Genomic DNA, 16,544 nt, shown 5'->3' on the forward strand with positions numbered 1-16,544 from the left:
TGGTCATGGGGAGTTGTTAGATCCATTCTTGTCATGGGGAGTTGTTAGGTCCATTCTTGTCATGGGGAGTTGTTAGATCCATTCTTGTCATGGGGAGTAGTAAGGTCCATTCTGGTCATGGGGAGTTGTTAGATCCATTCTTGTCATGGGGAGTTGTTAGGTCCATTCTCGTCATGGGGAGTTGTTAGGTCCATTCTTGTCATGGGGAGTTGTTAGATCCATTCTTGTCATGGGGAGTAGTAAGGTCCATTCTGGTCATGGGGAGTTGTTAGATCCATTCTTGTCATGGGGAGTTGTTAGGTCCATTCTTGTCATGGGGAGTTATTAGGTCCTTTATTGTCATGGGGAGTAGTTAGGTCCATTCTGGTCATGGTTAGTTGTTAGGTCCATTCTCGTCATGGGGAGTTGTTTAGGTCCATTCTGGATATGCGAGTTGTTAGGTCCATTCTGGTCATGGTTAGTTGTTAGGTCCATTCTTGTCATGGGGAGTTGTTAGGTACATTCTGGATATGGGGAGTTGTTAGGTCCATTCTTGTCATGGGGAGTTGTTAGGTCCATTCTTGTCATGGGGAGTTGTTAGGTACATTCTGGATATGGGGAGTTGTTTAGGTCCATTCTGGATATGGGACTTGTTAGGTCCATTCTTGTCATGGGGAGTTGTTAGGTCCATTCTGGTCATGGTTAGTTGTTAGGTCCATTCTTGTCATGGGGAGTTGTTAGGTACATTCTGGATATGGGGACTTGTTAGGTCCATTCTTGTCATGGGGAGTTTTTAGGTCCATTCTTGTCATGGGGAGTTGTTAGGTCCATTCTGGTCATGAGGAGTTGTTAGGTCCATTCTTGTCATGGGGAGTTGTTAGGTCCATTCTTGTCATGGGGAGTTGTTAGATCCATTCTTGTCATGGGGAGTTGTTAGGTCCATTCTTGTCATGGGGAGTTGTTAGGTCCATTCTGGATATGGGGAGTTGTTAGGTCCATTCTTGTCATGGGGAGTTGTTAGGTCCATTCTTGTCATGGGGAGTTGTTAGGTCCATTCTTGTCATGGGGAGTTGTTAGGTCCATTCTGGTCATGAGGAGTTGTTAGGTCCATTCTTGTCATGGGGACTTGTTAGGTCCATTCTTGTCATGGGGAGTTGTTAGGTCCATTCTTGTCATGGGGAGTTGTTAGGTACATTCTGGATATGGGGAGTTGTTAGGCCCATTCTTGTCATGGGGAGTTGTTAGGTCCATTCTTGTCATGGAGAGTTATTAGGTCCATTCTTGTCATGGGGAGTTGTTAGGTCCATTCTGGTCATGGGGAGTTGTTAGGTCCATTCTTGTCATGGGGAGTTGTTAGGCCCATTCTCGTCATGGGGAGTTGTTAGGTCCATTCTTGTCATGGGGAGTTGTTAGGCCCATTCTCGTCATGGGGAGTTGTTAGGTCCTTTAAAAAAAGTGTTGCAGGTTTCGAATTGGATGCACAATATGTCACCACGGTCAGGTAACGACAAGTTTGTATCCACCCGTGACTAATTAGAACAATTAAAAACCACATTCAGTTGAATCATTCTTCATTGCCAACGGCATATGTGGCTGTGTTACATCGTTAATGTGCATCAACTCTGAAATAGTCACAAACCATTGACATTTCCCATTTTTTTCTAAAGGTAGTATTTTTTCTTATATTTTTAACTATAATTTTGTCATAAATTTCTCCTCAAATCAAGGAAAATTTAACTTTGAGGAGATGCTGGCAGCAAATCGAGTTCTAGGGCCCTTGTGCTTCTTCCTGTACGTGTTCACCGTCATGTGGACGCTACTGAACATGTTGCTGTCCATCATCAACGAAGCATTCTCGCAAGTGAGGGCAGCAGAGGCCAATGCAGAAAACGAGAAAGAGGTGGTGGACTTCATGATCAGCAAATTCAAACGCTGGAGCGGCTTTGCCGAGAAGAAGTCAGCCATGGACAGAAAAACGTTCACTTATATCGAAGGTAGGTCTAACTGTTGTTGTCATATACCGACCTATGCACGACTCTGTATCAAGTCTGGGCAAGTGTCAATACATATCGTACTCTATCCTAGAATCCAGTGTGTGTGCGGTTTGCTGTGGTATAGGAGCAGGGATGTGCTCACACCGGGCGGCTGCGCCCAGCAGTTCTGAATGCTGCCCAGCACAAACAATATTTTAAACATTTCCGCCCTGCTTTTTTGATGATAATTTAACAAATTTTACCATAACCAAAATCTGGGAGAATACATGGCACAGAATTGGAAAAATAGCACCACCAAAGCATACTTCATGTGCAAAATTTGTCCAGTGGAGAGGGGGCACCCCACCCATGAGATCCCTCTCCCAGGGTGTGGATCATACTACTGTACAATCTGCCCGGTACAATCTGCCCGGTATAATGCGGTCCAGTGTGTCGTATGACGACAGGGATCAGGCGACAAGACATTTGCACTAAGAGCTTGCATAGTTATGTCACAATTCGGATGGGGTGGGAAATAGTTAATTGCTTAGGGCTGACAGGAGTTTTAAATAGAAAGTGTCATAACAGGGCGGCCACGTTGAAGTATTAAGGCTTCAATAATTTAATGTAACACTTTTGTAGAAAGTTTTTGAGTAAAAGTGTAGCATGTTTGCCAAGTTCTCATCAAGTGAAATCATATCTTTGGTTGTTGTAGCTTGCTAATACTCACAAATGCAAAAATTAAATTCCAGGCATTTCTCTTGGTTCTGTCATTTGTTCACACAGAGAACCAAAAGGAAAACGATAGGAAACATGGTCTGTGGCAAACTTCTTACCCTGCTGGCAGCACATACTGCACGCCACAGGGGTATATTTTCCCTGAAAAATATTACTAAGACAAAGGCAGCCGAGTCTCAACTGCCGACTATCAATACATTGAGAAAGCTGGGTGGGCCAGGGTGTAGGGCGATTATCTCTTACCAATTACTTCCCCCCCCCCCACAATTTTGCTATAAGTTAATAATAGCACTGACGTAATGTCACCCATTTCATTTCAGGTGTGGATCCAATGCAAGAAGAATGCGATGAGCTAAAGTTCAAACTAGATGACATGGTCGGCAAACTCAACGAATTTGTCCGCAAGACGAAGAACGAGGACAAAGACGTCTTTGGTGGCGAGGATGACGACAAAGACAAACCTAGAGTTATATTTTACGGTTGATGACAAAATATCAACCAGATTTTAGGGGCGGGAAGGGTTATGGAGAACAGTAATGGGGGGCGGGTGGGGGGGTAGTGGGGGAATGATGTGTTTACATGTATTTATATCCTACTAAATTTGGATATTGGTGTATCTTGTGAATAATACCCTAGCTAGAATGAGAATGTTTAGTTAGGTACCTCAGTACTGTTATGATATGGTGTCTAACTTTAACATTCCTATATATTGCTGAAAGGAGCAAACCTGGGGAGATATTTTGTTGCTGGTTCTGCCATTGTGCATAACGGTGAAAAGATTTAAGACTTTTTCCACTAGAATGGGTGATAGTTATAGCAGGAGGAGAACAAGAAAATAAAATTGCAAATTAGAAGACGAAAGAAAGGGATGGATTGACATTTCTAGGACCTTTCAAATATTCAGAGATTGGAAGGGGGGGGGGATGAAACTAGTACATGGTTTCCTCATCTCGTCTTGAAGTACATATTGATAGATTTCTGGGTTAATAATATTAATTATATATTGTGACAAGAGGTGTCTCTCAAGCCTTGCAAATTTATATATTCTTTGTACAAAAATGAGTGCCAAATGTGACTACGAAATTGATTCGAAAATATAAAATAATTCCTTTTTTTTTAACACACTGCCATCAACTGTGGTATTGTTTGTATTTTTGTTTTGTTTTGTTTTGAAAAGTGCAATTGATGAAGAGAAAAAAAAAACATATGAATTTCAAAAAAGGAAAGAAGAGTCTTAGAACTGATGGATTAATAGGTGGGGATTGACCTTTTGGGGATCTAAGGGGGAAATATTAATACAGTTAGAGATTGAGGAACTGACAAGGTGATTATTGTTACTTATAAACAGGTAGGACTACATTAGTACATACTGAGGGATCAACTCTTATCCCCATCTACCCCTCACTTGGATATTTTGGACCGGACTACAGGACAGAATAATTAGTCTACATATTTTGTTTCGACTGATTAAAAATGAGAAATCTGTTACTACAGATTGAATATTCTGTCATGACAATAAAAATCAGTAATCTGTTAGGATATATCTGGTCAGTTTTTTGATACACCAGTTTAAATTTCCCAATAGCTTTGTATAAAACTTTAATGCGAAACCATTGTTCAAGGTTTAGCCTCAAACAGTCGATTGTGCCGCTATTAATTGTGTTGAGGAAGCGTTTTCAAGAAATATCCAAATGCCTTATGCGTTCTCAGATACATGCATGGAAGATAACACCAATTAGGAACTGAAAAGGTGCTTACTGTTTTCGAGTATTTGCAAAGAATATGTAAGCATTATCTTTTTTCTTCAAAATGTCAATGTATCCTCATATGCACGTCTCAATTAACTGTTAAAAAAGTGACGAACTAGTTACTCTATGTTTAATCATTTACAATTACTATACAAAATAGAAATTGTATTATGAGATGACGAGAAAATATAAAATAATGGTCTCTTACATTTGCTGCTCCTTGCCAGCAGTTTTTACAGTTAAATGTATTAGAATATGTTGACAAAATTTGGAAATACTCAGTTTCAAACAGTATGCTGCAACTTGTCGAATTGAATAAAATTGTAATATTTTTTAGAGAAATTTTGCGTTAAAAATTTGAACCCAAATATCTGCTCTGAATAAAAAAAAAGTATGTGTATTGTCAGTGAATTTTTGATAACTGACCATTTTGACAAATAAATGAATACATTTTACATGTAAGTAAGTCATTCATTACTTCGATGAAAGTATATCTTTAATAAACAATAACACATCAAATCATTATATCCAAGTAGGGCCTACTGAAATTGCTTATATATTCACTGAACAGGTTAACGTTTAGGTGGCATGTCAGCGTTTCCGTACAATAGTGTCAATGCAATAGCGATTATGTTTTGCTCATATATTTACTGAACAGGTTAACGTTTAGATGGCACGTCAGCGTTTCCGTACAATAGTGTCAATACAATAGCGATTATATTTTCAGAGTTATCAGTTAGATCAAACTCATTCTCATTTCCTTTAAGCATAAAATCAACAAGGATTATTTTAGAAAGCGACATTATCCACACAACATCATCGTCATGAAAATTGTCCCAACGATGAAAGTACATTAACACAGACAAACACACACGCCATTTAATGGCGGTCTCGATTGGTCCGTTGTAACTTCCTTGTTCTGTGAGCATAGCCTGAGTGCAACAACAAGTGTATCATGTATAGAGTATATACATTTATCATACTTTTGCCCCTATTTTGTGGGGAATTTCCATCAAAGCATCACTTTGTTTCGTATTGTAAGATTATACCTCGAGGATCAACATCTTCTGTAATCAGGTAAAGATTAATTTCGATCTACAAACTGAAAAAGAGAGACGGAAAAATGGATAATATTCCCGGGAAAGAGAGTACCTGGATACTATGGGGGCCGGCAGGCCGAAACCAACACCGGAACCTTCGAAAGGGGCAGAATTCCAACGATATATTCTTAATAGAAACCCAACCAAAGCTTAAAGAACACGAAGAGTTAAACCAACAAGGAAGATGGCCGTCTATTATTTGGTTGATGTTAAAATTCATCGGCGTCTTTTATCACGATGATGTTGTCAGTGAATGGAAACCATGTCTTGAATGTGAAATGAATGGGTTTGATCGTAAATTGAACAGATCGACGGAATTGGCTAATCTTAATATGTCGCACGAGTGGTTTACAGTCACGTATTGCTACGAGGGAGAAATTTGCAATCGCCAAGCGTTGGTATATACCAGGAATCTATTCAGAGACAAGGAAAACATATGCGAGGCTTGTCGGGCAAGTTGGTGGAACCGATGTGGGGAAGAACTACACTACACAGAAGATTCAATAGGTAGGTTGAGATCAACCTGACTTGTATATACCCAGGGTGTAGGAGCGGGGGGGGGGGGTGCACTGGGGCACGTGCCCCCACTTTTTGGAAGCTTCCTCCCCCTGTATATACCATACCGGAGGTTGTCGGGCAAGTTGATGGAACCGATGTGGGGAAGAACTAAACTACACAGAAGATTCAATAGGTAGGTTGAGATCAACCTGGCTTGTATATACCACACCGGGCGGGGGTTGTCGGGCAAGTTAGTGGAATCGATGTGGGGAAGAATTGCACTACACAGAAGATTCGAATCTAGGTATGGTTGAGATCAACCTGCGCAGGCTTGTACTATATCATACCGGGGGATACACAGTAATGCTGGGGGCCAAGCTGGGCCCCTGAAAATCTTTAAGTTTCCTTAAGTATATTATAAACATGCAGATACAGTATTCTTTATCGATGTCCCATATTGATGGCCGCGGAGTGTACATTGCCCCATATGCACCCCGGCCGACACACTCTCGCTAGGCCTGCATGGTTATTGTAGATGTCTTGGGGGTTACAGGGGTCCGATACCTAATGGCGGCATACACGGGGGATGAGGGGTAGTTGAGTCTGCACGTTAGGGAGGGGAAAATGACCGTTGTGGCCCGGCCTGGGTACGGGCCTGCCTATATAATAGTATATTCGCAACTTATAACATCATTAATGAAAACAATTTTTCACACATTGCACTGCATTGCATTGCATGAATCTAAGAGACTGACTTCGGTCAGTTTGCAGCTTTGATAAGCCAATGATGGCTTCTTCGCGAGTTCCTGCTTGCAGGAGGATCTAAAATACATACATACATACTTTCATCACAAAAAAAAAACTCTGTCGAAGTCTGTGAGTTTTCTACCATGATACTGAAGTAATGTATTTATCAGGCCCTTCCGCATTGAGGAGGGCTGCGACTGGTATTTACTTCCCTCGATATATTCAAAGGTGCATATTTTGCAAGGTAGAATAATATTTCGTGCTGCGGGGGAAGCTAACACAAATATTGCATCACAAAGCAACTTGATATGGTTTCCAAAATAAAATCAACAACCTAGCTTTTGCATGTCAGGGGCCCCTGTTGAAAAATAGCTTCCTGGCGACGCAATTGATTTTCGTTTCATATTCTGTATCATTCACAGGATTGAGAGCCTGGAATCATCCTGGCAGCTGGCTCGTATCCATCTTCATTTTGTTTTCCGTCCTCTGTAGTCTTGTATTTGAAGTCTGTTTTGCTCTCTATTGGGGGTTCGGTAAACCAAATATGATCCTTCACCTTCTCTTGTCGTCCTGTGCCTCATGCATACATGTCATCTTCCCAGCAATGTGCCTGTGTTCTAAAGTGAGAAGCGCCCTCTCTGGACGAGGACCTGGCATGTGGGCGACGTCATTAAATGCCAGATATATTATTGGTCGACTTCAATATCTTAATCTCGATAAAAAAGGTAATTAACCGAAGCCTAAAGCCATCAGACAATACAAATTATTAATTTGATATTGCATGTATGTTAATACAAGTATGCGGTAAGTAGTGTTATGTTAAATCAGCGTCATCTTTCGTCATCGTGATCGTCATCAACATTAACATCATTATCACCATCATCATCAACAATATCGTGATAATCATAAGCATCATTAATAATAATATTGTTTATTTCACCTTAGGCGTCCCTTGGAAGAGTTTCCTTGTCGTCTGCTTCGGTTGGCCAATCGCGTGCTCCAGTTACAGAGGATATGTACGTCTAAACTACCGTTTAGAAGACGAAATGTTTGTAGATGTTCTCACCTGTGTTACTTGGGGCATTGCGGAATTGATGTGGGGATGTTACGTCTATCTCATTTATGCCACTAGATTATCATTTCAAATTCAGTTCGACCTGATTTTGAGATATTTAAAAAACAACGAAGGACGAACAGAACTATGCCTGAATGTATTGCGACAAGTTGTTGTTGATTATAGATGTTTTCTGGATTGTATTTCTATGTACATGTCTGTGTGGATACCATTATGCGTATTGGAAGTGACGTCAAATTTGATTTGGCAGTACAGGCTCGCAGGTGACCAAGACGAAAGGGAGATTATTGCCAGTTCTAATGCTAAATTTTGTATGCGAATCTCCATGTTTGTAACACTCCCTTTGATAGCATTAGGCAACGTCCACAACACAAACCTCTGGGAGAAATTTCAAGAAAGGGTTCACTGTGTGAAGGGCAATAATGGACGTAACGATTACTTTTGGGAAAGCATAACAAAGTACTTAAAACGAGTCGATCAAAAATCTTCAGGCGTTTCGTTGACAGTTATGTTGTCCATCCTTGGTTTTTACATGGCCTTGGTGCTTGGAAATCAAGATGTGGAACTACTTTGAAACCATGGCGTTCAAAATTGTATAGAAACAGCTTGGATTTTCCGAATATTGAGGTGATGAGCTTTGCTCCCATGCATCATCTGATCGCCCGCACTTTGCGTCCATTGCTGAACTCATGTAAACATCTTATAAGGACTGATTATCGACCACATGAAGGCAATTATGTATAACAACCACAACATGACATACAACGTGAACTGGTGTCCCGCTGTTGAAAAGCATTGAAATACTGGCATATGTATAGTACAGAATGCGAACGATCCATTTTGTCGGAAAGTTTTGAGGTAACTCAAATCAACTCATATGTCTCACTGCCCTTCTCATTCTGTGCCCCCCCCCTACCCCCAGTCTTCAAAGTATTAAGGTGTCACATCACAACATATTTGCTCCATTAATATATGTAAACCAGCGTATCTGCAATTGCTAAGAGGTGATCAAACACTGATCTACACTTTACTTTTGTCAACTCCGAGGTCTTCAGAGCATATGATCGAAGTTTTACTATACCCACCAATGAGAGCTGATGACTTGATCTATCATTGTTCTTACAAATCACAATACTATGTATGACCGGATTAGTTTTTTTTTTTTTAGCTAGGGACAGATACAGGCAGTTAGCATGCTACTTCCCAAGCTGTGAGAAAGACATCGTATGTTGCATTTGGTTTCCCATTTCTTAAATCCCTTGATTTTATTTATACCATTCTTATAGTATATATTCGTACCCTTCAACATTGCAAGCATCAATATATCTGCAAAAAGTCACTTCTCGGAGTCATTTTAGGCATTTTCCGTGTCAAGTTTTATTCAAATTGGCGGATATATGCAGATATGATCACAGATTAGTCACATTTTGCTCACAAATACCCATAGGATGTTTTCTTGCTTGTAAAAGATATCTGAGTTCCTTTGTTTATGGATATGCATTGTCGTTCGGAAATACTCACCCAGTTGGGACAATTTTTTCTATACTGTATAGTGTCAGTGTCTCGCTTCAGAGCACTCGTATTGTCACTACGAGCAGTATGAATATCATGTTTCTATGAGATCAAGGTAAGAAACTGTTTGTACTGTCAATACCAGTGCTTCGAAGCATGATATTGGAGGACAGTTTAGAGAGGTATTAGCATTAGGAATTGGTCCCAGCTGGCTGAAATACCTTAACTGAGTCTCTTAAAATTTCTGCATGGAATAGGGAGGTGGTGGCGTAGTATATCTTTATATCGTTCATGTCTATTATTAACACCTGAGCCGTCTCTATCTACGCCTCTGACTGACGAACGCACGTATAATCCTGCATGCAATACCCTCGGGGCAGGGCCGGACTAAGCGTCTGTGGAGGGGGGGGGGGGGGGTGGCAGAGCACGCGATTGTGTGGGAGCCCTATAGTCTGTATTTTTTCCGCACTTTCATGCTTGCAAATTCAGAGAGTATTTCATCGTGTTTCATGCTAAGAATTTTGTGGATCACAATTACGACAGTTTTGTAAATTCTAGGATACTCTAAATGTGGGGGCACCAAAATGTGGGGGCCCGAAGCACGTGCCCCTGTTGCCCCGCCGTTAATCCGCTACTGCCTGGGGGTTACTAGTATAGGCCTACTAAAGGAAACCAGTGTAAATATTTAAATACATTAGAGATAATGTAAAAACAAATTGACGAATCCTTTGGCAATAAATATAATACGGTGTAAACAGTTTATTTTCAACATTTCTCGATATTATATTGAGCATAATTTCATTTAAGTTCGTTAATTATAAAAATCACTATAGACACTATGCTATGGGTGTGTTAGGGTTATTCGCCTTTTGGAAGATCAAATTTCAAACAAAACGAAAGTAGTAAACTGCAGTAGCTCAAAGCTATAGCCTTTTTTTCATCCTTTTGGAGCTATAAGCCTTGTAGGATTTTGTATAGGATAATTTCACTCTTTTGAATCAAAGAGTGTGGTTTTTTTTGTGTTATGTTTAAACAACTAATTTGTAAATAAAGTAGAGTATTGCAAGATAAGTCAAGAAAAGTAAAACTTTATTTGTGTTTGTTTATGTGATCCTCGTTATATTGTATCATGTAAATACCACTCATTTGTAATTGCCTGAGAGCCTGCTAAAAGTCGTGAACACAGTGTTTTGTTTTTTATATTTCTTATAAATAATATTAAGTAATCTACTTTAAGCGTACGATCAAGTTAGGCAACGCCAACTTGAGAAACATAATATGTGTTTTGCCAGTTTACTCAAATTGATGCATATGAGCGCAAATCTATAAATGATCTTATGTAATGTCGACATTTCAGATTTGATATATTCTTGCATTTTTACGTATAACCACTCATAATTCCGTAACCATATAACCTTGTATCTTGTTTTGGTTTATGTCACTTACTTGTTATAATTCATCCACGTTGATGATAAACAGAGAGGAACTATATTTTACCAACAATGACATATCGCGCTCATAAAATTAATACACTATTTTGAAAGGTCCGACATCTGGAATCCTCCCTATATGTATCTCTCCTCTCGCCGCTCCATCAATCGCCACCCAAGAGTAAAAGAGTCTTGTATAGTAGTCACAAATATGTAGCATTTACCCGCATGGATACAGTTAATATTAATTATTTTTATTCATGACCTTGTGTTATATTTTCATTGATTAAAATGGTGTTGGAAATGCTGTTTGATGAAATATTAATGTATTGAAACTATTTTGCTATTGATCAGAAACATACACATCAACTTGTAAGTTGTAACGGTCACATTGTTGGCAACATCAACACAAATGAAAATCTAAACCATTCCATTTCCTGTATCACTATAGATGCCATGACATATTGAAACTAAGCTCAACGATTGCAACACGTGCATCCTGTAAATTTGATATCATAAATGGTAGAAATATGATCTCAAATCAACTCTCTGAAATCAAACGAGCAATCTTTTATAATCTTCATATCTCTTTTCTTGGCGGCTCTAATCGATTAATTGCTCTCAAATTCTGTGCCGTAGACAGCAGCAAAAGCACTAATAAATGATAAAACCATCGTCCACGTGACCCTTCGCGATTCTATGCCCATAGAGTCCATTTGGCGAGTGAGTCTTCGCCAGAAAACCCGTGAGGATTTAGTTCGGCGACACGTGAGAAGCTGATATCGAAAATGATCCCACATGTGAGAAGCATCCAACCCTCCCGTAGACAGCACGCTAAGACAGAGGAACATACATATTTGTGACCAAATCATCCATAATTGATACACGCAATCTCCGTGTCCACGTTGACTGTAATGCCAACACAGGGTTGTCGTCATTGCCCACGTCGAAAATGGGAAAACTATCATCATATACACGTAAACGAACTGCCTGTAACAGTTAAAGTCATGAATGGCGTTCCACAGGATTCGTCGACATGTATCCACGTCATCTTGGTGTAGTTCGACGAAAGATTGAACCAGTTGAAATTGGTGGAAAAGTGAGATCCTACAGAGAAACATAACGTATTGGAAGTTCGACCAGACGAACATTAATACAAGAGTGCAGATCAAGGATTGGATTCTGATGTAAGGGAATCCTTTTATATCGTCACAGAGGAATGAATAAATCAAAATTCGATGGATGGTCAATTCAACCGGCCAAGCAAAACACACGAATAAGAACTTCTTTCCTGGTATACCTGTGAAGGAAACAGAGATATGTATCATATACAACACATAGACGGATCCAAATATTGGAAGAACTACTATTTGTACATATCCAGATTGTTACTGGCATTATTGTTTCTTTAAGAAATGCTTCCCCCTTTTGTTGGAAAAATGCCAATTACTGGATTTTTGTTGAGTAATGCACAAAGTAATCATTTTGTCGGAACGTTTGAGGTAACTTTGTGGTCTGCCCATTTCAATAAAAATGCATGTCTCCTTGCCCTTCTAATTCTGCCGCCCCCCCCCCCCCCCACGTCATTAAACCCTCTTCAATCTTGTTGTGTGAGGTGGTATCCTGTATCTCGTATTTTTCCCCCGCTCATTACGTCTCCTTCATCGCGGAAAGAGGGTAATATTCGTCGTTGGAAAAATGATTTTCGAATTACAAAAGATAACAACTTTATTCTCAACTTAATTCATTTACTATTATCTTAATATCATTAATTTTTCTATACCTCTCAACTATATAACTATACCCCCCCCCCCTTCCTTTCTTACTGCATTCTACTTACCCCCACATCGAAAATCTATAAACTGGAATCGTTTGACGATAAACTGTGCATTGAGAGTGGTAGCCCATGAAAAGTTTGGACATCCTCTAGCCTGGATGAAGTAAGACTGGAACTTGGAATAAAGACTCATGACCGGATAAACCGACAAAACAGTCAAGAAGATAGCATAGGATAAGAGATGAATGGAGCGAGCCGGTTGCGGTCTCTGGTATCGGGAGTAGTTGTAAATTTCGTAAATATTCCAAAACGTTATCACGAAAAGAACGATAACCGAAATCATCCAACTGCCAGGATGGTTCCAATATCGACAACCTACAATAAAAAGAAAACCAATTTGTGTTAAGTTGGTCGCCATCTTCTATACTTTCGAAAGCGACTGAGGTAGTCTTTAACTATAATGGCTATAGATGAACAAGAGCTTCCCATCCTCTCTCCTTGCGTCCTGTATACTCACAGTTTATTGTGTTTGAATGGCACCGTTTCTGTGGGGAGACTACTACAAATGGGTGGAGTGGGATGTTCTTTACCTGTCAATGGTGGGGGTATTTTTATTGTAAAATGAAAACTTACCGAAAGGGCACTATCTAGTTAATGCTGTATAATTTTTATACTTCAGGGGAGATGTGGATTGCCATTCTCATCATACATTAAGCAACGCAGACAATATATATCGGATCATATGCCAATAGCTCCTCAAAGGTATCATTAGTAAAGATGCAAACACCATGGCGAGGCTTAAATATGATTTTGAAAATAGTTACAGGTACAAGCAAACGCTATAGACAACCGAAAAAAATCATTACAATGTTATGAAGAAAGAAGTTGATAACGAAGCATAAACTTTGTAAGTCGTTTGGCAGAATCAAATGGCAAATATAACTTGACTATTTATAAGACTGACTTTAATGATTAAAGTATGAGATAATTTGATTGGTCATATCGTGACATGGCTAACCAATCACAGACCTCCTGCAGTTTGATGTACACTTCTCGACCAGTGATGTTTGTGTGTCGCGACAATAACAAGGGAGCAGATATACTCTCAGCTAAGGCGACCATTTTCTTTAAATAGGAGTCTGGGACAAAAATGTTAAAACTGGAATGTGCGCGGCATGGGCAGGGGTCTCCCCTCCCGCTCCCCCTCCCCCTTTGAGCAAAAAAGTGCTAGTCTGGTAGAGCACAGACATGATATAATCAAGAGCAGGTATACAGGTCAGCACACGAGTAATCCTATAGTAAACACTGTCACACTTGTAAGTTACTTCGCTTCTTAATTCTTACCGATATCTTCGTCGGTGTACTTGGAAATAATCCCATTATGATCCCACCAGCAACTGCTACAGGTCTTACAGCTTGTTTTATCACTCCGCCGGTGATTCACTGTTTCATTCACTCTGTCACATCCTTGACTAATCAAATCAACGTTTGTTGTAGAATACTCTCTAACGTCATCAGAACTCTATAAGTGAAGAGTGCGAGAAAAGTGTGATCTTCATCTTATTTTCTATGTGAAAATATGTCAAAACTTGATTTGAATGATGCGACCCTGTCCCTTTACTGATTTGTCAGGGTAACATTTCCCGACGATTTAAAAGGCTTATCCGAAATTGTAACAAATCGATTACTAAGAGATCGAATACTGAAGGGATTTGTGTGGGGAAGGGGAGGGCGTGGGGCGGCGGAGGGGTGGGGAAGGTCATACAGAAGATTCGAGCCGTTCATGCAGTTAGTCCACGACGGAGAATGAGCCTGGGGTGTCAATACATTTTGACCAGATAACCCGAAAGTGACCTTCAGCCTCTGATTGTAGATTTTCGTAAAGCGTATTGTATCAGTTTTGGTCAGGGAACAATTGTTTATGATTCGGGAGTAAGGGGCGGAGCTGCTCGGGTGAAGGCAGATATACTGCCGACTTGTTCCCCTGTATGATGCCAATTAAAACTGCAGTTAATAACATTTTGTCTATTCCAGTGGTGATCGAATTTTTCGATCTTTGCTTCTCTTATGACAACAGTTTGTTGACTTCACTTTAAATGGGGTAATCTTTGTAACCCCTAAACAAAGATCATTTATGCAACTTTGTTTTATCGCATACAACTAATTAAATGTTTTGAATGCTATGGCATTTGGTGACTTTTGAGCGTGACCAATTCCGCAAACATAACCCACTACGCGTCGTTCTCCCAACTTACCGTTAACGAATGTCTTGACTCGGTAACTTGACAATGGAAACATTTTCGTGGAACTACTATATTTCGTTGAAAAAATATGCACGAGACCTTCATTGCAAACCAGATGATCGGCGGGAAGGAACGTCGAGCTTGTTGAATATTCGTATCCCTGATATGACTTTGCTCGTCAGCTGATCTGCCGTCGTTTTTCGATACGAGAGGTAGCGATTCATCATCATCGTCGCAACTTGAGACGCTTCTAAGCAAAAATTGGTTCTCGTCGGTTCCCATGGGTTTAGTCACATATAGGCCTATCTCTTTGTCATGTACAAAAAAAGGGGAAAAATATATTGAAAAGGTCGCGGTGTATTTTCTTTCTATAGGATATACATTGAAATACCTATAGCCTATAGTGACTTTTCGTTATCCATCCATCCACAAATCCATTCATCCATCCTTCCATCCATCCATCCATTCATCCATCCATCCATCCATCCATCCGCCCATCCTCTCATCCATCCATCCATCCATTCATATATATATATATATATATATATATATATATATATATATATATATATACATATATATATATATATATATATATATATATATATATATATATATATATATATATATATATATATAAATGAAAATCGTAAATGAGTTGGATATATTTATATATATACTCGTTTAGATGACCTCTCAACACTCAATACCGATAAAGTGTCCCTACAATTCTCGCCCCAACCTACGTCCCGTGAATCCCACTTATAACATTTCTTCCTATAGCCTCATCAAGCAAACACATTCAAGATTGCTATAAAGAAAAGTAGGCTGCAATAACAAGACAGAGCTAGTACTTACTTTGATTATCTTGCACCATCTATCCGATTATTCTTTATGATTTGAAAACACTGTAGTATACTTTTAATATGTATGTTCGTTCTAGAAATGTTCCTTTCGCTGCTATTAATCATTGATAATCGAACAATGGACGTCAAAAGTTTCTTTCGCTTTGATCATTGTCACTGCATATATTTCTAAATTATCGCGTGCTTTACCTGTATAAACATTTGACGTATTTCCTTTTCCGGTAAAAGAAAAGTAATTACATAGTCAGAAAAGTTATAATATGTGATTCATATTGATAAAAAAAAATAATCACTAAATAGCATATAACATAATGAATTTTTAGTTTCCCGAAAGGGAAAATTAAGGAGTAACTCTTACCGACCTTGCAAGACCGCGGATTGCAAAGTCGGCAATGACTATAACGCCGATCGCAAAGTTGGTGATTATTATTACTGTTAGATTCTTCCAATACGGCAGCATACAGTAACGTTTTACCCAAAGCCGAAGTCAAAGTGAATTAATAATGTCACACATTAGGAGTCACCTTTCTGGAATTATGTCATACTGTAGTGTTGATTCTTTGTAGGCCTACTGTGAATATTTATGTATATATGATATATATATATATATATATATATATATTATTATTAGAGAAAACCAGAGAAATAAGATATGACTCATAATTGACAAATAAGGAGTATAGGCTATATATAATATAACATGTATATAATAGGATAATAGGCCTACCTGACAGCATCATTAGTGCCGATAAATTCTAAGCAGCTAGCTCGTTTTTTTTTTATGATGTAAAATAGATTGATATTTTTTTCTTTTTCTTGAGACATCTCACGGGCCGCAAAAAAATCACTGTCGGGCCG

The 16,544-nt window shown here is 39.2% G+C and overlaps 3 protein-coding genes across 3 annotated transcripts in view; 2 read left to right on the top strand and 1 right to left on the bottom strand.

The window, feature by feature from the left end:
* The window catches only part of LOC139960703 (uncharacterized), a 51,777-nt gene extending 48,553 nt beyond the window's left edge, over positions 1 to 3,224 (top strand). The window contains exons 43-44 of the mRNA XM_071959279.1: positions 1,707 to 1,973; positions 3,011 to 3,224. Coding sequence (XP_071815380.1) covers positions 1,707 to 1,973; positions 3,011 to 3,174 — 431 coding nt within the window. The 3' untranslated portion in view covers positions 3,175 to 3,224. The remainder of the gene's footprint in view (positions 1 to 1,706; positions 1,974 to 3,010) is intronic.
* A 2,092-nt stretch (positions 3,225 to 5,316) lies between these two features.
* LOC139960705 (uncharacterized) lies at positions 5,317 to 9,197 on the top strand. The gene is made up of 3 exons (XM_071959282.1): positions 5,317 to 6,045; positions 7,206 to 7,508; positions 7,729 to 9,197. Exons 1-3 carry the CDS (start codon positions 5,562 to 5,564, stop codon positions 8,430 to 8,432), a joined length of 1,491 nt encoding a protein of 496 aa, XP_071815383.1. The 5' UTR covers positions 5,317 to 5,561; the 3' UTR covers positions 8,433 to 9,197.
* A 1,245-nt stretch (positions 9,198 to 10,442) lies between these two features.
* On the bottom strand, positions 10,443 to 15,861 carry LOC139960704 (uncharacterized). Its single transcript, XM_071959280.1, has 5 exons — positions 15,679 to 15,861; positions 14,833 to 15,128; positions 13,922 to 14,099; positions 12,641 to 12,952; positions 10,443 to 12,100 (listed from the first exon to the last, which is right to left on the bottom strand). Exons 1-5 carry the CDS (start codon positions 15,695 to 15,697, stop codon positions 11,412 to 11,414), a joined length of 1,494 nt encoding a protein of 497 aa, XP_071815381.1. The 5' UTR covers positions 15,698 to 15,861; the 3' UTR covers positions 10,443 to 11,411.
* Between the last annotated feature and the right edge of the window lie 683 nt (positions 15,862 to 16,544).

Source organism: Apostichopus japonicus, chromosome 19 (assembly GCF_037975245.1).
Source record: "Apostichopus japonicus isolate 1M-3 chromosome 19, ASM3797524v1, whole genome shotgun sequence".
Lineage (NCBI taxonomy): Eukaryota > Metazoa > Echinodermata > Holothuroidea > Aspidochirotida > Stichopodidae > Apostichopus > Apostichopus japonicus.

Bases quoted from the DNA above. Each gene is read 5' to 3' on its own strand.
- LOC139960704 (XM_071959280.1), bottom strand. The intron at 14,100-14,832 runs GTAAGTTGGGAG...CTTCACTTATAG, and splicing joins AGTCAAGACATTCGTTAACG to AGTTCTGATGACGTTAGAGA. The intron at 12,953-13,921 runs GTAAGAATTAAG...TTTTTATTGTAG, and splicing joins GTACACCGACGAAGATATCG to GTTGTCGATATTGGAACCAT.
- LOC139960705 (XM_071959282.1), top strand. From the start codon at position 5,562: ATGGATAATATTCCCGGGAAAGAGAGTACCTGGATACTATGGGGGCCG. The intron at 6,046-7,205 runs GTAGGTTGAGAT...TATCATTCACAG, and splicing joins CTACACAGAAGATTCAATAG to GATTGAGAGCCTGGAATCAT. The intron at 7,509-7,728 runs GTAATTAACCGA...ATTTCACCTTAG, and splicing joins TCTTAATCTCGATAAAAAAG to GCGTCCCTTGGAAGAGTTTC.